The sequence below is a fragment of the Lepidothrix coronata genome, unplaced genomic scaffold (genome assembly GCF_001604755.1).
Source record: "Lepidothrix coronata isolate B3197 unplaced genomic scaffold, Lepidothrix_coronata-1.0 Scaffold278, whole genome shotgun sequence".
Classification (NCBI taxonomy): domain Eukaryota; kingdom Metazoa; phylum Chordata; class Aves; order Passeriformes; family Pipridae; genus Lepidothrix; species Lepidothrix coronata.
Window position 1 is genome coordinate 617,283 of NW_016690458.1, and position 26,140 is coordinate 643,422.

The following is a 26,140-nucleotide window of genomic DNA, read 5'->3' on the forward strand; positions in this document are numbered from 1 at the left end:
TGGTACGGCATCGCTGTCCCTGTGCCAGGTGTGCCATGGCTGTCCCTGTCCCTGTGCCAGCTGTGCCATGGCTGTCCCTGTCCCTGTGCCAGGTGTGCCATCGCTGTCCCTGTCCCTGTGCCAGCTGTGCCATGGCTGTCCCTGTCCCTGTGCCAGCTGTGCCATGGCTGTCCCTGTCCCTGTGCCAGCTGTGCCATCGCTGTCCCTGTCCCCACTTCCATGGCCATTCCCCATGAGCAGCCCCAGCCCACGCCCAGGTGCTCCCCAGGTGCTGGCACAGTGTCCCTGTCCCAGCAGGAGCCGTGCCCAGGCACCACCCCTGTGCTGACACGGTGGGTGTGTGACAGCAGACGTGTCACCTGAGTGCACACAAGGCCACCTGTGACCCGGTGCCTCTCTCGTATACAGGAGCACCCTGTGTCAGCTGCCACTGGTGTTCAGGTTGACCCAGGAGCAGAGCCCACCTATGTGCTGACACCTTTTCCATGCCAGTGTCAGCCACGGGCAGATGCCAACCATGTGCCGAGACGTGTCCCTGTCCCCTCCCTGCACAGCTCAGTGCTCACCCCCCAACCAGGACCCAACATGGCTCTTTCCAACAGAACAGCTCCTTTATTTTATCATCCCCCTCACTTTGGGCATCTGATTTGCACCAGGCAGGGAGAAGAGTTGCTCAGCACAGAGAGAACCCCGGCTCACCCCACAGACCTCAGCGGCCAAAGAGTTTCCAGCTGTACAACTGTTTTGCTCCAAGTTTGTAGGGAAACGGTTCTTCCCCAAATGGGTTAAGAGGAGTGGATTATGTTTATGTGCTTTTCCCTCTCCTGCCACGATTATGCCATTGGAAATTCGAACTGTAGTTGCTAATCTCACCTGAATCAGTCATCTGCACAGATTAAACAGGCGCCTTATCACAGCAACAACATTAATTTGCCACCCATATTTGGATTCCAAGCCCCAAGGAAAAGCAAGCACTGGAAAACCAGAGCCGAGGCCCCCTGGAGGCCCAGGTCAGAGTTCGAAGCGGCTGTGTATGTGTTTGGATTTTAGCTTGTTGTACTTGGTGATCAGGTCCAGCTTGCTGTGCCCCAGAGTCATTCTCTTCTCCGCCCCATACGCGCTGTTCTTTTCCATCAGCACGTCCTCCGGGAACTTGTCATAGCAAGGCACTGCAGGCTTTTTGTCCCGTCGGAGCTGGTTGTATGGGGAGAACAGGTCAAATTTCCCGTGTCCAGGGCTCTGTCTCTTTTCCACCCCATAAAACACGTCGTTCTCAGCTGGCAGCTCCCTGGGGGTGCCCGCAGGCCCCTTCTGCTTCAGGCTGGTCCCGTTGCTCCCAGCACCCTCCGACAGGGACTGCAGCGGCTGCTCCGGCCTCGGAGGGGAGCAGTGGCTGCTGTTGGCCTTGGAGTCCCCTTGATAACCAGGTTTATTGGAGCTCAGGGCAGGGGAGGGCTCTGGCTGCAGGAATGTCCTTGCTGTCACGGGGTTTGGTTTGGGAAACAAGGTGGGTTTATTTGGAGGACTGGTTGCTGAGTCTGGTGGTTCTTCTTGCTGCCTAGTGGGCTTCAGGGATGAGTCTTCCTTCCCCTTTTTATTGCCAGAATCAGAGCTGGAGTCTTGCTTTTCCTGCTGTGCACTGCAGCTGGAGTTTTTCATAAAGGGAGACATTTTTATGCTCCTGATGCTCACGTTGGAAAGGCTGCTGGAGGGGCTCAGGGTCTCAGCATCATTCCCCTGAGGGGGTTTTAAAAGGCAGTTGTCAAATTTTGAGGTATTCCAAGAAGAGAGGCACGTCCCAGGATCCGGCACACAGAAGCTGGTCACTGCTCTGGACTCTGCATACAAGTACCGGAATTCCTTGTCAAACTCAGCAACAATTTGGCCACGGAAGTGGGTCACCAGGCCGGTGTGGACCTGGCTGCAAAGCCAGGTGAAACTGCGGGAAAAGAAACAAAACACATGGAACTTCAGTTCACAGAGTGCCAAGATACCCAGCGTGCATTTTAACATTCCAGGGATGGATTGCTCCCCAGTTTGCGTCTTCAGAACTTCCTCTAAGTCTGCAGGTCTGAGATCGCTCGTGGAGATGAATGTGCCCATCTCATGATTACAGAAGAGCAACCCCAAAATTGTCATTTCATTTCAGCTTGGGGGTCCCCTCCTCGCCTTGGAAGGAGCTACATTCTCATGTCCTGACACCTGCAACACATGATGGGCTTGAAGGAGCTGCTTAGGCAGACAGGAGGTAAGGAATGGAGACCCTGGGCACTGCCTGGAGGAGCAGAGGTCTCCAGAGCCCACAGGAATAGCTCAGGGCAGGAAGGCTGATGATGTTTTCCATAAATTTTTGAGATTCCCAGATGTATGGTCTTAGAAGTTTGCTCAGCAAGGGCAGTCCCTGCCCTCACAGTACAGTGTTTTGGAATCTCTTCTGGGAGCTTGTCCTATTCCACCTTAAAACCAATCAGTTTTTGCCCCAGCTGGGGAAAAACTCCATTAATTGCCACTCTTCATATTTTCCTTATCTGTTAAATCCTACCTGTTGTTTGTGCCAAAACTGTAACCTAAATAGTTCTTCCCCCATATAGCTACACATCATAACCACAGTTCTCCCCCTAATCTTCATTTTCCTGGATTAAACAGGGAAGCTCCTCTTACAGAGCAGGCTCCTCAGGTTCCTGGTCATCCCAGTCACCAGCTGCTTCTTTTTTATTTTTATTCTTGCTATAGTCAAACCAGATCAGCATGTTTAATGTGTCAAATAAACCAGAACCTTCAGAGATGGCAACACAAGCTTAGGGCTGTGTTATCAGCTGCTGAAGTGAGACACTGACTCTAAAGAGGAGGATGAAATGAGAGAAACTCTGGGAGAGCAGTTGTAATGGGAGATTATAATTATTCTCAAGTAAATGTAATTTCAGGACAAGATACTAGCACTGTGTTTTGGGACCTCATCAATGTTTACCTCACAAGACAGCTACTTGGGAACTTCTAGTAAAATGCAGCTGTGGCCTGTCCCTGAGCACTGGGCAGTTGTTATGGGTCATACTGATGTTTGGTGTGTTTAGAGTCAGCAGACACACCCCAAAGAGCAACACAGAATGAAAAAAAATCAATACTCTGCTGCATAATAGCAAACCAGGTAAATTAGTTAAGAATGAAGAATCAAAGAAAGAGACTACTCAGAAATACCATACTGGAGGCTCAAAGCAAATGCTTCAAACCTTCACGAAGATATGAGAGGAAAAAAACCAAACCAGAAACTGGGATGTCTAAATGACAGAGGAGAAGCTCTTAAGTCCGGAAAACCCAGCTTTAAAAATGTTGGATCACACATTGCAAAGGGTGAAAGAAATAATATTCAGTTCTCTGTGGGGCACCAGGAGTGCTCAGAGAATTCCTCTGCATGCCTGTTTATTGTGCAGGAGCTTGGGATGATCCCTGCCCTGAGCCCCCCTTTATACAGGGCATAAGGGAAGGTCAGTCTCCTGTGGAGATCTCTGTAGAAGAGATGAGAAAACATCAACAGAGCAGAGAGCAGCAACTGGCAGGACCAGGGAATGTCAACCCCGGGAGTGCCACAGGATGAGACAGCTCAGGTACCAACCAGGATGTGCCATCTCCCACTTGAAAGGGCCCTGGTTATCAGGAGAGTGGGAGGCTGTTATTGTGATAAAATGTTTCTGATGTTCCAGACCATTACGTCTCAAACTGCACAGCACAAATTAGATAGATAGAAGTTGTGTAGGTACACAGATTAGCAGAGACTCTTCTAAAGAATACAATTAATGGCCAGATAGGAAATACGAGATGGTAGGAAAGGCAGCTTTGGCAGAGGAATGTTATCTCTCATGAAGCCTTGAGAGTTCTTTGAAGAAATCTATGAGTCCAGACAGGGGAGATTTCATGGACTGACACTGTCAGAGGCGTCTGTCCCAGGGCACTGCCCGGCTCCCAGGGGTGCTGGTGGCCATGTTGCTCACAGCTCTTCCCCTGCTGCACAACAGAGTCTGCCTTGCACCCCTCACCCTGTGAGCATTGGCTCCCAAACTGGGAGAGGACCCTGGTTATCCAGAGGGAGGATCCTGCCTGCCACCCCTGTGTGCCCAGTCCGGCACCACTGGAAACAGCTGGGCAAGTGGTCCTGTTTGCCCCCCTCGTTCTGGCCAGGAGGTCTCAGACTCATGTTCTAGCAGGTACATCCCATGAGCTCCCTGCCCACCATGGCCTCTGGCCTCACCTTAGCAGAGGCAAACAACAGCTCTTGCTTAGGTTCTCCTTGCCTCCCTGGACAAAGTGATTCCTACCTCCTGTCCTCTCCCAGCCCCTCTGACCCAAGCACTGCCCCCCAGTCCCAGCACACCCATCCATCTCCCCTCATCCATGGGAGCTGTCCTTCCTGCTGTGAGGGGAGAGCATTCCCCTGGCCTTATGACTGTCCCTGCCACTGATGCCTCTTATGGCTCCTTGCCCAGTCCGAGCATTCCTTGTCCCAGTTTCCCATGCTGATCCCACTCTGTGTCAGGATAGGACCTGGAAGGAATCATCCAAGTCCCCTGGTGGCACAGCCCTGCCCCTTGCCATGGTTTCCAGGTTTCCATGGTCAGATGTGTGCCTCGCCCATCACAACTATTCCCATTGCTACGAACTGATAAAGGTCTTTTTTTCCATGGATGGAATGGAGGAAATAGCCAAGGAATGAGCATCCTTGGTTTCTTCTGGTATAAAAATGAGGCATTGGATGAAGTGAATGGGTTACAAATTCAATGCAGACAAGAAGAGGTTCTTCCAAGGCCAGACTGGATGGGGCCCTGAGCAACCTGGTCTAGTGGAGGGTGTCCCTGCCCATGGCAGGGGAGTTGTAAGGTCCCTTCCAACCCAAACCATTCTGGGATTCTATGACTCTGTAATTCCTTCACAACACAACACACAGGTGGGCTGTGGAGCTCCTCCCTGCGTGTCACCGTGGATGCTGAAAGTTCATGTGACCTTCTAACAGTGTTGGGATTTTCCTGACGTTATTTTTTCCCATAACAAACTGCTGCACATAGAGCCCATATCCAGTTCTGGATCACCCTGGATCATGAAGGAGTCTGGGAGAGCGTGGCTGTAGGACAGGATCCCTTCCCTGCCCTGCTTCCAGACAGTCCAGGAGCCGGTGCAGCTCAGCCCTTGGCCGGGAGATGGAGGTGCAGCATCACCTCCGGGACGGGGGGCACCTGCCTGTCCTCGCAGCACCCCCTGCCCGGGGCTCTGGCAGGGGCTGGGCAGGAGTGGCAGGAGCAGCCGCGGGATCCTCCATCTCAGCAGCTTTTTCAACCCCCAGAGCAGCTCCCTGCGTGCCCTCCCTGCTCTGCTCTGGGGTCACGGGGGCCTTTCCCCAGCTCTGTGCAGGTGACTCCATATCTCCACACTCAGCCTCTCTGCCTCAGCTCTTCCCAACATACAAGATACCAATTTTCAGCAGAAGGTTTTTTGCTTCTTTCAGCAGCTTCTCAAACCCATTTTTATTGCTCTTCTGTCACTTGGGCTGTCAAAGCCACTCTTTTCCTTCCAGTTTTGCCAATGCAAACTTCTGTGTTTTGTTTTTGCTCGTGGCTAAAAGTAGGTACCACATAACACTCATTACTAGGCCTTTCATTTCAAGTGACATTTTCTTTGATAAGGTCACAACAACCTGCCTTTATTGCAGCAAGGCCTTTCAGCTGCTTCCAACACGCTTGAAATCATTTCCACTCCTTGCTTTTCATCTTCGTTTTGATCCAAACCACTGCAATGTATTCAGCTAACATGGACACCCATTTCAGCTATCTCTTAGTTGTTATTCCCCCTTCCAGCAGCAAGCCTTGTCCCTTTCTGCTGGATTCACTTTTTATTTATACACCTGAGGACTTGCTCCTCCCTGCTTTGGTGTGCCCAGCAAGCCTGTGTGTACCTTATCTCCTGGCAGTGTTCACTGCACTGGGTTCCCCTGCTGTACTTCCCATTCCTTACACACTCACTTCCTGCTTAATTATCATTTCTTTCTTGAGGGGACTGCTCAAGTTAAATCTGGAACTCGCTCTTCAAAGGTCTTTCCTCCTGCCTGGGCCTTGAATACCTGGGAGTATGAGCACCTTGCTTTGAAAGAAATTCCAAGCCTCCTCCAGCTTCAAGCCCATGTAGCTGTGCCTGTCTATTGCCAGACACTTCTGTACTGTAATTTTGTTTCGTCTAAAGTCACCTGCAGAGCTTTTGTAATCCTGTAAACTTTCGCCTCTCATTTTTCAATCTCAGCTGCTGTGTCAGCTTCGACCTCAAACTTTGAGTCTTTCACTGTGGCAAACACTGAGCTCCTTCCTCTCTGTGCCCATGGCAGGACACGCCGAAACCGTGACCATCTGTCATCGTGAGCTGAGAAATTAAATCTCCTCCAAGGCAACTCAAACAGCCCTTTCAGGCTGACAGTACCAGCTCTTTTTTCTAGTCTTACTCTGGCAAATGTTTGCTCTACTTTTCCTCTTCAAGATCCTGTTTAGCTCTAGCCCCTGTTTGCCCTTGGACTCCTCTCACCTGCTGCATCAGTAAATGTTTCCATATCCTTCACTCTGTTACTCAATCAGTGCTCAAAGGAACACACTATTGCTTCTGGTGCCCAGAATAACCCTAAATAGCTAGATATAGAATAACAATTAGGATTTTAGATTATTGCTTTGCCCAAATACCTCAGTCTAATTTTTTCCCTTCATTTAGAGGAAATACAATGTTAAAGATGGAAAACACAGGGAAACATTTAATCAATAAACATGTAAGAGTTGAGAGGGCTAAACTAATTTGCCTACAGCTGTTTAATAAGAGCCATGAGCTTGATTCCCATATTTAGAAAACCCTATGCTTCATCCCTACCAACAGGCAGCAATATATCAGAATGAATTAAAGAATGAGAATCACAGACTATCCTGATCTGGAAGGGACCCACAAGGATCATCCAGTCCAACTCCTGGCCCTGCACAGACACCCCAACAATCCCCCCCTGTCCCTCAGAGCGTTGTCCAAACCCTCCTGGAGCTCTGGCAGCCTTGGGGCTGTGCCCACTGCCCTGGGGAGCCTGGTCAGTGCCAACCACCCTCTGGGGAAAGAACCTTTTGCTGAGATCCAACCTGACCCTGCCCTGACACAGCTCCAGCCGTTCCCTCAGGTCCTATTGCTGGTCACTGGAGGGAAGAGATCAGCATCTGCCCTTCATTCAGCTTCCCAAGGGTATTTTGGAAAATAAGAAGGCCTTTTACAAAACTATCAAGGAAAATGTCAGCATAGAGAACAACAGTTCAAAATGGTAATGACAATACATCTCCCACTCTTGCTGCATGTATAAATACTGCATATAGGGCTTGTAGAAGAGAGACTGATGGCTACAGATGTAATTAGAGACTAAAACTGGATTTCAGGTGTGATTTGAGCATGTATTTGAGGAGAAAAGGGTCTCTTCTTACAGCTGATGAATTAACAGACAACTACTGAATACATAAATAGTCAAGGATAGAGTAGGAAAATATCCCTCTGCAAGAGAGGATGCAGAGAGCCTGGACATGTGGATTCACTGTCAGTGTAGAAGGACACATGGGAGGTCTAGAGGGATCTTTTAATTTGGCTCTGGTGCTTCATGAGCAGCCTAAATAATGGGAGAGTGTACACTCAGTAAATTCACAAATCACGTCCAGTGGAGAGGGAGTGCACAGAGAGGAGTCTGAAAAGGGTTCTGAAGAAATGGATGCAGTTCAGTGGGAAAATATTAAAGGAAAATACATTCTAGGCAGTCACAATCAGGTTGGAGAACGAGTAGGCAGCAGCTCTGGGGGTTGGAGTGTGTCTTAAGGAAAACACACATCTGTAGTGTCACAGAGTGAGAGCAAACCCAAATATCCTGGGAGTGCTTGAGCCACACCGTGGCCTACGGGACACTCACTGGACTGGAATCCTCTGAGAAACAGGAGATGTTGAGTCTGTGGAAGAGACAGCTGAGGGTCAGGTGGTGTCTGTGCCCAGGCTGTACAATCCAAGCTACATGGAAGGCACCACATGTGGGTGTCCTTGTGAATGGACGTGTCCCCTGGGAGTGAGTGCTCAGCAAGGAACGAGGCGTGAGCGGCTCTCTGGGATGAGGATATTGGAGACATTTGGATCTAAGTTATGGAGCTCTGCAGAGAGGCCACTGGTCAATGTCTGTACAGGTCCCATTAAAATAAAAAGATATGATGAGTCTCAGGGGTAAACTAAAAACAGCTAAGTAGGAAGCTCAAAAAAAATCAGTATTTTATTGGTAGCCTTATAAAATGCTCCCTCTGCCACGCTTAGAATGGGACAGAGAAGTAAAAGAGCATTTCAGGATATGGGTATGGAAATTATGTTAGGGAAAGGGTGATAGAATCATAAGGAAATGGAAAACTGTAGGAATATAGTGACTCTATGAAGAAAGCTAGATTCTACCTTAACCTAACTGCAACCTGGCTGCTGCACAATATAGGGCAGAAATCAGGGCTTGAAATTAGAACCTGAAGCAAAGCTGGGATGTGCAGAAGGCCACACAGTTTGGGATCACCCACTTCACCTCAGGAATAAAAGCAAGAAAACTGTATTTGACACAAGGACAGGGTGGAAATCAGTGACACTTGGGTAAGACATTAGTACCTATAAGAACATCTGAACAATTAAATCTGTGTTTAGAAAAGTGCCTGGTGGTGAAAAACCAGAGCAGATCCAAACACTGACACACACATGAATTTTATGAGATAAAGGAACAGAGAGATGATGTGAAATACCTGAGCTGAAATGATGACTCTGACACAGGAGGCATCTCAGGAACTTACTGGGCCAAAGAAAATCAAGGAACAGTAGAACTGCAAAGGTAGAAATTATACAGAAGGGACAAGTCGAGGTTATGTTGCTGGGCAGTGGCCCAATACATTAAAAAAAAAAAAAGTCAAATAAGGTAAATGATATATCAACAAATGAAATATATTCCTGTTGGATTAAAATTCCACTCCCAAATAGGAAAAACATAATATCAGGGCTATACTGGGAACTTTCCAAGCAGAGTGCTGATGGTAAATATGCCACGTTGAGGAGGTGCTGGGAGACTGAGAAGGCAGAAAGCAGAGGAATAAAGGGAGATTCTGCCAGGTTGAATGGGGGCCACTACGAGGAGAGTTACCAAAACTGCATTTTAGACACTGTAAATGACCACTTTTTTGAGAAACTAACCAGAAAAGCAACAAAAGAAGAAATAGCATAACCAGTTCAGAGGGTTTCTTTGGTAAGGCCACTCAGCAAAAAATAATCATGACCTACCCATATCAAATACTCTTGCAGGACCAAAATAATCCACAACAGTAATACTTAACTTCAAAGAGAAAGTGAGGAATGCTATTTAAAAGAAATTTTAAAGAGTAATCAAAAAGGTTAAATGCTTGAGGCAGCATGAAGATTGTTTAAAGATGCTATATTAGAGTCTCAGGGAAAATGTACCTATCAAAATAAAGACATTTTAAACCATCCAAAAACTCACCATACTTAAAAGGTGCATTAACCAAAAATATTACAGCAAACAGCCTTGAAAAACTGAAAGTCAGCTATTTTCCAATGATTAACCAGGGAATAACCTATCATTTAAAATTGAACTTAGCAGCAGAGGAATGGAAAGCAATAAATGTGAACCTTTTAAAGAGCTCCTGGAAAACTACAAACCAGCCAGTCCTATTTCCATACTGAACAAACTGGTAGAAGCAAATAGAGAGTAAAATGATTAGATGCATAAATAACTATAATCACACCACTGAAGACTCAGCATGTTTTTGTGGAAGGGAGCCATGCCTCAAAAGCCTCTTGCAGATCTTTAAAGGAGGCAGCAAGCACGGGGACGTGTGTGCTCTGCTTGATGTGTCAAACTTGAACTTTCAAAGAGATTTTGACGAGGTCATTCAGCGAAGATCGTTTTTGGTTTTGGAAAAATTAAGTGACCAGGGAGTACACAGGACAGTCTTCTCGAGAAGTTGATTAAAGATGTAAATGCTATCAATAGTTTTAATTTACCCACTGGAAACCCTCAAGTTTTGAGCTGGGACTGCTGCTGTCCAACATAATCAGAAAAGTCCTTGAAAAAATTGTCCCTGTCAGAGCTCATGACAAAATTATTGTGGATGGTCAAAAGAAAACTGGATAATCAGAAGCTGCAAGAGGATCTTATAGTAATGGGGGAACATGTGGTAAAATGATGGACAATTAAATGCCAAAAAATTCAAATTCTGGACACATAAAATGACTGAACAACCAAGGATATCAAGGACAGCCGCTGGAGGAGGGATGGTTCACTTGAGGCATTATAATGGAGGAGGAAAAAATCATGGATGCAGTCAAGAAAGTAAACAGAAAACAGTGATTTCCTGTGCACAGGCTGTAGGAATCAAAGAGAATTATCTAGCAGCAGTCTAATTTAAACACCACAGATCCCTTCTTCACAAAACATAAATTAAACTGCATAACCCGTGGCCAGAGGGGATTGTGGAGGCCAGACATGGCAGGAGAGTTCTCCAGTGGCAAACTGAACACACTGAAGCACATACAGCATAAAACCCTGGAGCTTCTGACACCTCTGATCCTTGCACACAGCACTGTGGAACTGTAAAACCTGCTCTTGGGTAAGAACACTCTTACCCTCCCTCCTGTGCCATCATGAGACACACCCCTGGGTCCATCCTGGATCTTTGGCTTTACTCAATAACTATTCTCATCCTTTGAAATTAGCTTTCCCATCTGCAGGAGCAGTAATCTAAATATCTCCTACACAGGCTGCAGTATTCCCAGGAACAGAGTTCCTGATTTTCTCCTGTGGAAGTTTCTGACCACTGTTGAACAAATTCCTCAAGAAGAGACTGTTTATTTTAGTCCAAAACATCTTGTGCTTACTGGGACAGGAAAGAATCAGATATAAGACCGTATTCAACTGAAATATTGTATTCCAGAATTCCAGAACTTTCTGCAGAGATCTGCAGAAAGAGAGCTCATGGCAGCCCCCATCCCTGCCCCAGAACAGCACAGGAAGGGACAGACCCAGGGAACCAAACTGGTGTTTTAAGCACTACCCTGACTCTGGGCTCCTCCAGCTGAGCAGTTCAACCCAGCTGATACAGCTGCTCCAAAGGAGTGGGCTCAGTTACCTCATCCCTGCCCCTGCAGCCAGCGGAGATGGACAGAGGGATTTAAAAGCTGTGTGGATGTGGCACTTGGGGACATGGTTTAGTGCTGGGCTTGGCAGTGCTGGGGGAACAGTTGGGCTCAAGGATCTTAGAGGGCTTTTCCAACCGAAATAATTCCATGATTCTAGGATCCTGTCTTTCCAGGCAGTGATTCAACTCCATTGCTCTTGGACATCTTAGGATGGTCAAAATGCCACCAGACACTGTTCTCCATGTTGTTAATGTACAGAATCAACAAAACCAGCTTCAACCAGGTACTTACTTCCATTTTTCAATCATTTTGCCAGAGTTTGATGAGGTGAGAGCTCCACTCTTGAAGGTGATGCATCAGCACCAGAGGAGAAGGTGCAGCTTGGAGCTACAGCACTGAGGAGGACACTGGTGGCCCGAGGGTCCAGCATGTGCTCACAGGGAGATGGAAAGAGAGAGAAAGGGAGAGGGACAACAGTGTTCAAGCAGACCTGGTGGAAAGGGAATAAAGTACTGCCAGGGCATCCAATTCACAGAAATATCAGAGCAATCTGTCCTGGGGAGCTGCACTGTTAGTGATGGATAATATGATGTGAAACAGTGTGAAAATACTGTGGGAAAGATCTGTAGGTGGAAAACTCAGAGTCTAGTAATAAAAATATAGTACAAGAACAGTAGTCCTGACCCTCTGATCAGAATTGTGATGGTGAAGAGTGTTAACTGAGATCAGAGGGGCTGCAAAATTAGGACAGACAGTAATAGTGGAGATTCATCCACTCATACACATACAGGTTAAGGCTTCACTGGGATGAACCATGGAGAAAAACTTCTTGGAAGCAATAAACTGTTACATGCCAAAATTAACTAGTCTAAATTGTTTGACCCACAAGAAAAGATGCAATTCAGGATGTGGTCTGGAATGATGCACAGGACGCAGTTCCAGAGGTAGAAGTGGAAGAGCCCGTTTGTAAGAATGATCACAACACAGTTTTAACTCTCTAGTGGCAGAGAGCAACCTAAACAACTGCAGCACGTGGGGATTCCATTTCAAAAATGTAAAAATGCAGCAATCGGTCAAAGGGAGCTGAAAAGGAGCAGACCAAAATTCCCCAGGATGACAATGGCTAGTAGGTTGTTCACAAATGCTGTACTGGCAGACAAGGAATTCGGGGTCCCATGTGAGACCTGTGGGTCAAAAGGGGCATTCCTTGATGTCCAGGCCATAGCTGAGAACCTCAATGGACTTCCTGCATCCATTGCTAGTGCTGGTGACACTGAGACATGTTTCACTGCCATGTACCAGCACCACTGGAAAGGCTCTTAGCTGAGGGCTGGGAGGTTTCTAGAAAGATCCCACCTGCAGAGAAGGGTCTGGATATAATCTTGAGACCCTTGGAGCTGCCCTCCACCCCGGGGCATGACAGAGTGTGCTGTGAAGAATGAGATTGCTGATGGTGCTTATGGCATGGAGAAGCACAGCCCCTTGGAAAAGGACAAGAGGGATACTGCAAAGGCAAGCCCTGCCTCACCCACCTGCTGGAGTTTGGGGATGGAGCCAGTGAGCTCATGGATAAAAGGAATAGTCAACTACATGGTTTTGGGTTTTCAAACAGCCTTTGGCAAGGTTCTACACCAAAGTCTATTAGGAAATGAAGTTGCCCTGGGCATGGAGGAAAGGTCTTGTCTGAACCAAGAGCTGGTGAAAGCACAGGATGAAAAGGGCAGGGTGTGCTGTTGCTTTCCAGCCTGGATAAGAGTCAGCAGCAGGACCTGGGACTGGTGCTGGGACTGGTTTGCACCCTGTGGGTGCCCTCAGGCATCGAGGGGTGCAGTGAAATTCCCAGGTTTGCAGAGGATCCTCGGTTCCTTCAGGTGGTTGGATACCTCACTGAATGTGAGGAAATCCAGAAGGACCTCACAGAACTGAGCAAGTGGACAAAAGCCAAAAGTGTGGCTGATGAACTTCAGTGTAGGAAAATGTGGTGTATCCATAGAGAAAAATGATCTGTACCAGGCCTGTATGATGCTGAACCTGGAACAGCTCAGGAAGGAGCTCAGAGTCATCATCAGTTCTCTGACATCATCAGCTCGGTGTGCAAGAGCAGCTAAAACATGCAGGAGTGTTGGACCCTGCCAGCAAAGGCCACCATAACAAACCAGAGTCTGGGCATCTTTTGCCCCTCTCCAACACCTTGGTGCAGCATGTCAGGGGGGGCCACAGGCAGTTCTGGTCTCTGCATCTCAGGAGGGATGTGGTGAGGTCAGAGGGGGTGCAGAGAAACAGAATTAAAAAGGCTGAGGGATGCAGCAGCCACTGTATAAGGAGAGACTGAAAACTCCCAGGTCTTCACTTCAGATAAGAAAAGGGCAGGGAGGGTGGGTGAGATGAAGGCTTGGAAAGCTGTGGAAGCACTGACTGGGGTGAATGCAGGGCAGCTGTTGGACCAACCCACAGCACTACAATATTCAGTATTTCGGTAACAAATATTTCCTCAGTATCACCAGTCTTTGCCACAGCTGTTGCTATATTTTCTTACCTGTATGTACCAGCAAGAACTTGGTCACAATCAACCAGGACAAACTTCTCCAGAACCTGGCCTGCAAATTTCTTGCCTGCTTTGCTGTAGTAGGTGTCTCCACTCAGGCATCTTATGCGCATGTTCTGAAAGTAAAGCAAGCAGAGCTGGTAAAGGGACTGAGCTAAAGGCAGGTGTTCCTCAGCCATCACTGCTGGACTCCCACAAGCCTGTGCTCTGCTCTCAGAGGTAGAGCCCAGCAAGGCATCAAGTATTTCTTGGCTTCTGCATACCAAATATTTTGTCACACTGTCTGCTTTTCTAAGATAAAAATACCAGCAGGTATTAATAAGTTGCACTCAGGTGCAAATTCTAGATTGAAAAAAACTTGGAGAATCCTGTGAGCCTACAGACCCATTCTGAAGTATGTAAAACTATCCGATTTCTTCCAGATTATTAATAATATTCAACTTGCCAGAGCTGATGGCTCTGCATTGGAACTAAATTTTGGTACCCATAACAACCAGCCAGTTTCTAATCAATCAAATGTTCTGATTTTATGCAGTGACAGGCTTCTTAAAACCAAAACGTCACTCAGTAAAAAAAGATTTACAGAGAGAAATGTCTACATTGTAAGAATTACCTTTTATCAATATATTTAAAAATTATATTAACATTTTCAGCTGCTGTACTCAAGTGAAACAGACCTGATCCTCTTCTGCTTTAAAACTGCAACAAATTGTCTGATACAACTTTGGCCTCTAAAACCAAACAGAAATAACAGAAATCATTTACACCTCAACTAGGGAAGGCAGAAGAGCAGAACAGTGGCTGGAAACAGTTACTGGCCTGGTCTGTGTGATATAGTGCCAAACAAAACATCTTGCATGAAAATAAACATCCCTAAGGCTGCACCTACGTGGGGCTGCCAGGTCATCCCTTCCTGCCCTTGGGGCCATCTCTTCCTGCCCTCCAGGTCATCCCTTCCTGCCCTTTGGGCCATCTCTTCCTGCCCTCCAGGTCATTCCTTCATGCTGCTCAGGTCATTTCTTCCTGCCCTCCAGGCTATCCCTTCCTGCCCCCCAGCCCAGCTCCCCTGCCAGCTGCAGCACCTCTGGCACAGCAGGAGCTGTCACGAGTTGTCACCAGCTGTGCCTGGCAGACCCCTCTGTGGGCAGCTCATCCCAGCCCCGCTCAGGACGAAGCCCCACAGCAGCTGGTTTGGGCCACACGGGATGCCAGGGCCAACCTGCCCCTGGCAGAGGGGGGCACTGCCCAGGTGGGTGCTCGGGGGGGAGGTGGCAGCCTCCCCTCTGCCACCCAGCAGATCCCTGACCAGGCACAGCCCTCCCTCTGACAGTGCTGCAGGAAAACACGAGCACCACCAGCCGGGATTTGCCTGCAGACGTTCTCCACAGGGCACAGCCCCACGGCCCTGCCACCCCTCCGGAGCTGCCCCTGAGCATCCCTGTGCCCCCTTCACCCCCACCTCCTCCTGGCAGGCTGAGCCTGTGTGGGCTTCCCAAGACTCCTGTACAGAGCCAGGACCGGCTCACCCGGTCCAGGACCTCACGGCGCGGAAGTCGTGCCTCGGGGGTGAGGAGCAGGAGGCAGGTGACTCCACTTCTGATGGATCCCAGCCACCTGTGGCAGGTGACTCCACTCCTGATGGCTTTCCTGTTCCATCAGAGCCCCTGCAGGCAGGAAGGGGGATTCCTCCCTGGAAAGGCCTGCGGGGAGCCCATGGCAGCAGGGTGGGAAAGGCTTGGTTCTAACGTTGCAGGGAGAGTCTCCCAGCCCACCCAGGAGCACCATTTTCTCCAGGGCCACACAACAGCAGCAAATCTGCTCCCACCAGGGTCCATCCAACCCTACAGGCTCTCTCTGGTGGTGGGCAATGGCAGCTGGGAAGAGCAGGAAGAGGGTAATCATTTATGATGCTGCCCCTAATATTGCTGCTGACCCTCTTTTCTGCTCAGGGGATTTCCTGATCCTCTTGTGGTTTGTCTCAGTGGGAACCCCACCAAGTAGTGGTCCAGCCTTCTCTTGAGTTCATGGAAACTTTTAGCAGGGACAGAGCTGAAGCTTCACAATCTTTGCACAGGGGCTCTCACTTGTTGCCTTCTTGTGTCCCAGAGGGTGTCCTCCTCTGTCCCCTATGAGAAGGGAGAAACCTTCTCCCTGTAAGGACAGCTGGGCATTGGAACAAGTTACCCACAGAGGCCGTGCAGTCCCCACACTTGGAGATTTGCAAGACTGGGCCAGGCAAGGCCCTGACCTCACAGGTGATGCTGCTCTGAGCGGCAGGTTGGACATGATGACACCCCAGGGTTCCTGCCAGCTTGCATTAGCCTGTAATCCTCTGAAATGACACCACAAGTTGTTGATACAGACCAAGATATACTCTGGATGCCTGGGGAGGTGGCCAGTCAACACAGGGATTTTTTTTTTCCCAATGCCAAGGTTTTAGTAACACTAGTTGTCACTGGGAGGAGCTTCCTGTTCCCGTCTCTGGGGAAATTCAGATAAGGGATATCCCATAAATTTGTCACCACAGTATTTCTTCACTCCCTTTGTCCTTTCCAAGGCTGGGTGAGTTGCTGATATCTGGTTAATTTTTTCCATCCTCTCCTTCCTCTTGGCAATCCAGGCCCTGAATCATCCCAACAAGATGAGAATCCTGCAGTCTTGCAGGAAAGCGAGACTGCCAGGTACCACTCTTACTCCATTCAGACAGCAGTTCCGGGATCAGCAAATGGACATTTGAAAACTCCAGACTGAGTCTTCTGCTGTCACCGCTGCCAACACTCCTCAGCACCAGGATTTGCCACCAGCAGGCTCACATATTGTTCTCAGAAGTAAGATGCTGGAGGAGCAATTACCCCAAATTCCCCATCAAACCCCAAATTGTCACCAATTATTCCAAATGGAGATTTACCACCACATCCTGTCACAACTCAGAGGCAGGAATAAAATATGTACCCTCATTCCACTCAAATGTGAGTATCCAGCCTGTATGGTTGGTAATGGGCTGCTTGAGGTGCATCAGTGTAAAAAGCACTTCAGATGGAGAGCTGCTGATGAGTCACAGAATGAGGAGGTGAGTTAATTACCCACTGAAGCACAAGACATGACATCAGGCCTAACAAAGAGATGTAGGCATCTCCGTGGATATAAACTCATTCTAATTTTAATTAAAAACAACGGCCACATCTTGGATAAGAAGCAATAAAATAAATCTTGGAGAGATGGAATTCATCTGGATCCACCAGGTGACTTCAGTGAGAAGGCTATTTTTGACAGCAAACCTGCTCCAGCGTGAAGCAGTTTTCCCTAACAGCTGCCATCTCAAGAGGCATGAAATGAGTCTGGCTTGTGAGAAGTAAGAAAGGACAGAGCTTCTCCAGCACAGGGGAAGGATCACAGGATCACAGATTCACAGAATCATTGGGGCTGGAAGAGACATTCAATGTCATCGAGTCCAACCTTTGACCAATCCAGCCTTGTCAACTAGACCAGAGCACAAAGTGTTTCTCTAAAGAAGCCTCTCTAAATTGACCTTTAAAATTAACCCTTGTGTAGGCAGGTTAAAAATAAGGGAAAATTAAGACATTTGTTACTGCATCTATTTTGAATGCTGTAAAACACTATTTTTGCATTTTCCCTGGCCTGTTCTTAGGGAAAACCTATGAAACTGATGGCTGGAGGAGAATCAGTGCTCCAGGGAATCCTGTGCACCCAGGGAGGGAGAACAGCCAGCACTGCTGGCCTTGCAGGACTAACAAATGACAACAAAAAATTGTTTTCCGTTGATTTTCCATTTGATGTGGAAATTGAATATGGAATTCCAACTGAATTTCCATTGCTAGGTGGTAGCCAGAAATGGGGAGCAGCAGGATACTGGGGTGCATCTCTGAGGCTGCAAGTTCCCAAGAGAGCTTGTGGCATTGACACATTAATTTGTACTGTTTTATCACCCAAGCCTTTGGTGATGGGCCTCCACTGAGCAGGAATTGGGCTTTTCACAAATCCCTCATGGACCCACAACTGAATCCCAAAGCCTAAAAGCAGTTGTTAACATGAGATTTTTAACCTGTGGGTGCAGCAGAAGGAAGTGATGGGGTTTGCAGCAGGACATCTGAGGGGACTCATTGTTCCCCTTCCCCTCCCAGCCACTGCCCTGCAGCAGCTCTGCCCTGGAATCTAAGCTGAGCTCAGGGATCTGAACTACGAGAAATTTAAGTCTTGCAATTCTATGTCCTACAGCAGGGGCTGTATCACCTTCCCCCTTGTCCAGGTGATACAGGTGTACATGAACTAAGTTTCCTGGTCTCCCTCTGCCTCTGCACCAGCCCAGCAAAGTGTTCAGTAACTCACTGCATCTCACTGGCCTCAGGTTCACACTCCCTGCGTGTCAGACTGAAATGAGGAACACAGAACATCAAGATATGGGACTCAGAGGCTCCTCCACATCTTCCTCTGTGCATCCAGACAGATCTTGATCTCCAGGACCAAACAGCTGTGGTCCCTTAGCCTGGGACAGTGAGAGAAGGGAGAAGTCCCAGGGACCAGGCAGAGTGACCAGAACAGAGGGTACATGGTTTTTATCAGTTCCAAGACCTGTTTATCATATCCAGAGTGTGACTGAAAACTTACTGGGAAGCTGTCCTGAGTAAGAGCCATTTTATTGCACATCTCCACAAAATGCTTCAAGTACTCTTCATCCAGGATCAGGTAAACGGGGATGTGCCGTCTGCTCGAGGCCTCCAGAAGGTCACACAGAATTTCCATGTCTGTAAACAGATCCATCACAATTGCTATCACCTGGCCAGGAGAAAAGAGGCATGGGGGGGAAAAAAATAAAGAGACTGTTGAAATCTCATGCCCAAGTGAACTGTGCTTAAACTACGAGCTAAGCATTCAAACCTCCTGAGTTACTGAGCATCTGTGGCCACCTGGGCAGAGATGCTTCTGGACGCTTGTCTTTTACAGCCCTCACCCCACCATGGCAGCTAAAATCAAATTTTAATAACTATGAAGACAGTGCCCACCCAGGTACCTCCCACCTCATCTGTCATTCACAGCAAGGAAGGGCTGAAAGGGTAACACATGAGCGTAAACTCTCAATGTCAGTGGTGCAACAAGTATCTGTTGTCTTAAGCAAATGTGCCAGGAAAGAAGCACATAAACAAGAGCAGAGACTGAGCCAAATCATCATTCAATCAGCAAGAGTGACTCCACGTTAACGGCAGATTAATATGAAAAAGTACCATTCTTTTCAGGAAGGACACACTGCCAGGTAAGGGAGAAGGTGTCCTGAGTATGTACATGTTACATCCCAGGGGTGCCAAGACAAAATCAGAGAAAAATGTGTGTGGAAAGGATTCCTTCCCGTTCCTGGCTGGCAGAACTCCTGCACACACAGCCCAGGGATGCAAGTGATGGGTATGAAACCTGCCAGAAGGAAGAAGGAATAACACTAAGATTATCAAAAAATAAAAATAAAAATAAACCAAAGATTTGCAGGGTAAAGTCTCCAAGGAGGTGTTTTAAAAAGGAAAAGAATTTTAAAGAGAACTGCCAGTTCTTTAGAGAATGAGGTAGAAGAGGGACCCATTGTGGAGATGGAAAGGGACCACCATGGCCACATGAATTCTTCAAAAACTGGAAGGAAAATACAGAAAATAGAAGGTAGGTCATGACAAGAAGCTACTACAAGTGAGTTGACCCAGAACTAGAAAATTCAAAGTACAGTATGACCTGCAACAAGAACAGTGGTTGGTTCCCAATGGTTGGGAAATCAACCACACAGGAATAGCCTGAAGAGGCTGTTCCTCTGTTCCTCACAGAGTGAAGCTGCCAGCAGACAACATGGGGGGCCATTATTTGGATGAGGAAGTGACTGTTGGGATCCACCTGTTGGCTCTCACTGCCAGTGATGGGAATCAGGAAGGCACTTCGGAGAAGGAAGGAACAGGCAGGAGAGCTCTTGCTGAGCAGGATGATTTGTCACTGCACCTCAGGGTGCAGAGCAACCCAGTGACTCAGACCTTGACCCATCAGCAGTTAACACTGAGAACTCATGGAAGATGGGAACACACTGTGGGATGGAGGAAGACAGTGAAGGATTTACCAGCAGGGCAGCTTTGTTTCAAAGCTGAAAAAGCAATAGAACTACTGCCCAAATACTTTAGTTCCAGCCTCTATCATATCATAATAGTGAATAAGGTCACTGGTACTTGTAAGGTGGGTGCATAACCCTGATGGGAGGGTCTGCACCCAGCAGAGGATGCCCAAATAAAGATGGCCAAACAAGCAGTGATCTGGGAGTGAAGCTCCACCGGCCTGCCCTGCTACTCAATGTTCATACCCTGCACCACAACTGGCACACGAGATGCATGAGAGTCTGTCCTGCTGCTCACCATGCTCCCCATGAGGAGGAGGGAGCCTGTTTGCCAACCCTCCCCTGCCTGGGTTAGAGCACGGCCACAAATGCAACTCCCCATAGCCCAAACCACCCTGTGCAGCTCATTCTCTGCCACTGCTGCTCTGCTGCTCCTCCTCAAACCAAGAGCTAAATGCAGAGGGTGGCAGTGAGGTCAGTTTTCACATGTGCAGTGGTTCAAGATTTAACTAGGAACAGGGGATGTTGCTTTCATGGCAGGGGTCTGATCTGGAATTGCTTCAGGGAAGAGCAGATGAGCTCCAAGTATCGCTGTCCTTGGATTTGTGCTCCAGACTCCCACGCTGGCCCTGGAGTGCCCACTGCCCAGTAGCTCTTCTGCTCTGTTTTCATTAATAAACTCTTTCCAGGCTCACACTCATGGCCTCGGTGATGAGTGCAGGCAGCTGCCATGGGCAGAGTGGGGATCCATGGGCTTCCCTGGGCTCTCTATCCCAGACTTCTGCGTGGAAAGCTGGCTCCTCTCAGCCTGCATACAGCCTCTGCACCAGAGCCACAGCAGAGAGGGCAGCAATGCCAGAAGGTTGCTTCCTGCTCCCTTGGGGATTTAGCCCTTTTGCACATGGACAAGATTTCATGGCTTTGTCTGTTTTGTCCCCAAAACCCACTCTGTGATGACTATGATTGCTCCTCAGCATCTCGCAGAAGACCCCAGGCCCAGCCCACCACAGCAGGGATTGGGGAAGAACCTTCCTGGAGGTGGTGCAATCCCAGGCACCCACGGGGGACACAAAGCAGCTTTCAAGAGCTAAAAATCATTCCTGGTGTCCAAGCCCAAACCTCATCTCCACCCTCTCACCCTGGCCCTGCGAGACACAGCCTGACTCTGAAGGGTACCTCTTTTGTTGCCCTTGTCAGTGTTGTGTTCTCAGAAACCTCACAAGGCTCTGGCAAACTCTTCTCCTCTCCTCAAACGTGCCCACCTGGCATGGACAGGAGAGTCAGCCCTGCAAGAGCTCTGCAAGCAATGAGCAGCATCTTCAGCTTCCCAAATTAATGTTGCTGCTGGGCTCCCAGCACTAGGTACTGCTGAGACCCACACCAAACAGGACCTCACCACGTCTCCACACTGTCCTGCAGCCAAAGGCCAAGACCAATTTAGCCAAATGACTTTGATGGGTCACACATCCTTTGATGATGAAGCACCAAGAAAAAACTATAGCCCAAACCTTGTGTAAGGCCTCAGGCAAGTCCCTCTCGGCCGTGCTTTGCCTCACGATACTCCAGCTCATCTCAAGCTTAGGTTTGAGGCAGGCTTGGCCCTGGGGACAATCTAAACTCTGCCTGGGAAGTCAATATGATCGAGTCAAGGGAGACCAGTGCTCCTTTGTCCCCAGATCCCCCATGCCCAGAGGCACTGCCTGCACTGGGGATGCACAGAAGGTCCACACCATCTTGCTTTTCCCTACCAGTGCTCGCAGGCTTTGGCAGGGCTGGCTGGCACAGTGCAGGGCTGGTGCTTGCCCAAAACTGGCACTGCCAGGCTGCAGTGAGAGGGATGGGGCTGAGCAGGCAGCAGCACGTGGCACAGGGTCAGCCGTGGCCCCAGTGCATGGGCTGGGTGCAGCCCTGCACCTCCTGCAGCCTTGGCTGGGCTGCGGCGTCAGCGAGAGCCCCAGGCCTGCTTGTGCAAGCTGGGTGGAGCCCTGACAGTCACACTCATGCCTCCCAAAGCGGGTCTGCCCTTGGCATCAGGAGGTGGCACAGGCTGTAGCTCTGCTCACACACACCCCCCCAGCAGGGACTCAGGCAGAGGTGCTCCTGGTGTGCCCCACGGCCAGTGCCAGGCAGGAGGGTCAGAGCCCTGTGTCACTGCACAGGGGGACAGAGGGGGGCTGTGCCCTCCCTCAGGTGCCCGTGTGGGGCTGCTCATTCTAACTGAGGGTATCCATAAGGGCACTCAGATCAGCATGTCCTCTTGGCAGCAGGCAGCTCTTACAGTAACATCAGCTCAACCCCAAAGCCAAGAGGTTTTTGGGGAAGAAGACCCTGGAAGTTTTTCCCTTGAAGCCTCCTAAGAACACGTGGTCACAAAAGTGAGGTCTAAATCCTCAAAGATATTTCCCAACAGCTCTCTAAAGCAGTGGGAGTTGGATATCCAAGTATCATCTGCAATTCAGGCTCCTGACAACACAACTCATGTTTTGAGCATTCAAGTCAATCGGGCCTTAAAAATTTAAACAATTTGCTGGGGCACGTCAGTGCCTCCAGCCCCTCAGTTTCAGTGGTGGGAGCTGCAAGGCTGGGCTGGCTCAGAGCATCCCTACTCCTCACCACGCTGATCACGGCCTCCAAGCCCATGGCAGGACATTGCAGAGACACAGCTGCCCCACAGGCTCTAGAAAATTCACACCTTGCCATTGTAGGGCTAAACCATGACATTTCCAACCCCACTTCTGGAAACTCACAATTCAGCAATTACTGGAGTCATCACTTTGGGAATTACAGCACTTACCAGCACCCCACTGGGGTTTGCCATCTGTCTGGTTTCTAACCAGCACAGCTGGTTTTACAGGTATTTGCCAATAGCCCTGTGGTTTGGGTCATTACTGCAGTGGTGCCACTTGAAGCGACATGATGCTTCCCTGGGCACCATCAGGGACCCTTCTGCCATCCCACAGAGACCTGGGTGCACAGCCAGAGTCAGAGTTGCCCAAGAGGGATGAAAGAAGCAGCGTGGACAGTTCATACCAGACTGGAGCTCATCCAACAAGAGTAAAATTGAAATAGGACTATCAAATGAAGCAAAGGTGTGGCTGCACTGCATCTTCTTAAGTCTGCAAAGAGAAAAGCTCAGATCTGAACATCTGTCTTCAAAGAGAGCTGGTTAAATACAGCCAAGTTGAAAGACCAACTGCACCAGCAAAAGGTACCAAGGAAACCAGCTCTTTTTGCTGATTTGTCTGTACAAATGTGCTGTTGCAAAAGATGTCAGCTGATGTTGTTCTGTGTGACTGTACTGGGGAAGCACCAAACAGCATTTCCAGACACACACCCTTCTGTCTGCAGGACCCGGAAAAGCCATTGGGGATCTCCACAGCTTCCCCACTTCCCAGCAGCACTGTATCCTCAGGGGAGGAGAAACACTCTGAAAAAGGGATCTATGACAAGAGCTAGAAGTCTAGTGGAAAAAATACTGGAAATGGAGAAACAGCAGCTGAAAAGTGAACAGCAGGTGATTCTCCACATGGTTCCCGCTGGCATTTCAAACAAAGGATGTTTTTACCTTTGGTTGCTCTTTTGTCATGAAAACACACATAAGTAACATCCTTTTGCATGGTTTGATGAGCAAAATGACTCAGCAAGTAAGTAAATATGTGTAACTGGGGTTGTGAATGAGCTGGAACCGCCATCAATCACAGAGTTAATCATAGGAAGCACTGGCCAGAGCTGCTAACCCAGAAGCCAGTAGAACACCAGTAATAAACCAATAAGATGGTTAAAAACTCATTCTCCTGTTTCACACAACAGTCAAAAACATCGTTGTGAAATCCCCAGCTTGGACACGAAGGGCTGAAGATTGTTGGGGCTTTGTCAAGTGAAGCAAAGAAAGCAAAAAGCTCAAAATGTACTGAGAGTAAAATAAAGCACCCGCTGCCTGGGCAGCCTGCCCGCAGCAACAGGCGAGTTCGTGTGAACTGAGAAAGCAGCAAGATGTTTTTCCTGTGGCTCAAAGGATCATAATACCATAGGAGATGTGGGACACGTGCTGAGTGACAGGAGGACGTTTCTTGGTAGTCATGTACTCTGTGCACTCTGCCATGACTGTGCCTTAATCCCCACTGCTGACAAGGCTGGGGTCAGTGTCACAGAACTTTTCAGATCATTTAAGCTACCATAAATCAGCTGCCTGCAAGGACAAACAAAGCTTTTTGTCACCTACTTCCTGGACCAAAACTTCCTGTATTTTCCTGTAAGGTGCAACAGAAGTTCAGGCATTAAGCAAGGGCTGCTCACAACTGAGCAGCAGCTCATATGGCACAAGTCTTTTGGGCAAAAGAGAAAAAGATCCTCATTCACCTCATCTCACACCCAAACGTCCTCAATATGTGGTTCTTTGAGGATGTTCTGATGCTGCAGCAATCTGAGCTGCTGGGAACACACGAATTCCTTTGCTCAGCTCTGCTGATGGTGACAGATCACACCTGAGCTGCAAACAGCTCAGCTCTGCTGATGGTGACAGATCACACCTGAGCTGCAAACAGCTCACGTTCTCAGCACAGCCAAGGTCCAGGCAGGACAATTCCTTATCTCCTGATTTTGCACTATGAATATAAGGAGTGACTGAGAAGTTAAATAGGAAACTACTGGAGTGATAAGAGAAATAGCCTAGAAGATGACTGGTTAAAGTGAACTTTGCTCTAAATATTTCCTCAATATCTCAACACAAATACTACAGAAGAAAACTAATGTGGAACAGCTGGAAAGAGCCATAAAGAGGACAAAGACAATAAAAGCTGCAAATGTCTCTGTGGTACAGTTTTCTGAGTTGCTGCTTTCATACAGAGTAGAGTGGCACAGCAAAAAGAAGCAAGAAGTAGCATAGTGAGTAAATTCATGCCAGGATTGTTCTTGGTAGGCAGGTACTGTACTCATCCAGTTTTTATGACATCTGAGGGTTGTAATAACACAACAGAAACTGTGAAATGGGGCAAAATGGGCTGATCTTACTCATCCTCAGAAAGGCACAGACATCAAGCCTAGAAGACAGGATTCTAACCTACTTCAAACCACAGGCAGGGATTTTCAGTCCCACAAATTTACTCAGGTCACATGTGGTGAGGCCCTGGCACAGGTTGCCCAGAGAAGCTGTGGCTGCCCCTGGATCCCTGGAAGTGTCCAAGGCCAGGTTGGACAGGGCTTGGAGCAACCTGGGCTAGTGGAAGGTGTCCCTGCCCATGTCAGGGGGTAGAATGGGATGGTCTGAAAGGTTCCTTCCAAACCAAACCATTCTGTGATTCTCCCACAGAAACTCACCAGTGGTGAGTCCTCTTGTCCCACTTAACACGATGTCCAGGGCTGGAGAAGAGCCCTGGCCGTGCAAACTCCCTGGACTGGCTGGGACAGCCAAATGTGAACTCTGCAGGCCCTGCACTCGCTCCAGGCTCTGCATCCCCACAGCCATGGACACAGAATGCCTCCAAGGGCACTGCCTGGATGACATGAAATCCCAGGCAGAAAGAAATTACAGGAAAGGAAAGGAGCAGGAACAGTTACAGATCTGCTGCAGACAAAGCAATCACACCATGCCACACACGCAGAGAGCAGCGACAGCACGGAGCATGTTGTGCACAGGTGTGGGAGCAGCCCCCACACTCGGGTGCTGTGGCACAGGACCCCACTCAAGGGACACAGCTCTGTACATACCGTCCGTGCCCGGCTGATCAGAGACCGGACCAAATCCTTAATGCTGTTAGTTTTGTTTCTTTGGAAAACCACAGTGGCTTGAGTCTGGCCAGACACCGTGAGCAGTGATGTCCCCGGCCACCCCAGCTCCAGCTCCGGGGGGTGCACGTCAGACATGAGCGGGAAGTAGGTGCCCGACGTCAGTTCGGAGTTGAGGGAGAACCTGTCTCCAGTGTCCGCATCGCCAGGGTCAGCATCCTTGTCTTTCATTGCACTGGGATCTGGAAGGCTTTGGTTCCTCTGCTGGCTGATGTACTCCATGTCCAGGGCGGAGAGGAAGGGCAGCTCCCGCTCCTCGGCGATGGCGCTCAGGTATCCGCGCTCCCCCTGCTCCAGGAAGGCGTCGATGGCCAGCCTGGCTGTCTCGCTGTGCTGGAGCACCAGCGGGCTGGGCTCCCTCCACCACGGCTTCTTCAGCTGCTCCAGGCGGCTCTTCAGTGGCCCAGACACCCCTTGCTGGCCCCCATAGCTGCGGTGGAGCTGGGGCCTCACCTCTACTGCCAGGTAGTTGAACATGACTGGAGCTGCTGATGCTAAGAAGTGTCTCTCCA

The 26,140-nt window shown here is 48.9% G+C and overlaps 1 protein-coding gene across 1 annotated transcript; it reads right to left on the reverse strand.

Moving 5' to 3' along the window:
- Positions 1-609: 609 nt before the first annotated feature.
- On the reverse strand, positions 610-26,140 carry FAM83C (family with sequence similarity 83 member C). The gene is made up of 4 exons (XM_017836447.1): positions 25,551-26,140; positions 18,377-18,544; positions 13,742-13,866; positions 610-1,939 (listed from the first exon to the last, which is right to left on the reverse strand). The coding sequence occupies exons 1-4, from the start codon at positions 26,103-26,105 to the stop codon at positions 1,012-1,014; spliced, it is 1,776 nt and encodes a 591-aa protein (XP_017691936.1). The 5' UTR covers positions 26,106-26,140; the 3' UTR covers positions 610-1,011.

Coding starts and splice junctions, on each gene's coding strand:
- FAM83C (XM_017836447.1), bottom strand. CDS start 26,105: ATGTTCAACTACCTGGCAGTAGAGGTGAGGCCCCAGCTCCACCGCAGC. Junction 18,545..25,550: donor TGATCAGCCGGGCACGGACG/GTATGTACAGAG, acceptor TCTCCTGGCCAG/GTGATAGCAATTGTGATGGA. Junction 13,867..18,376: donor TTACTCAGGACAGCTTCCCA/GTAAGTTTTCAG, acceptor CTTTACTTTCAG/AACATGCGCATAAGATGCCT.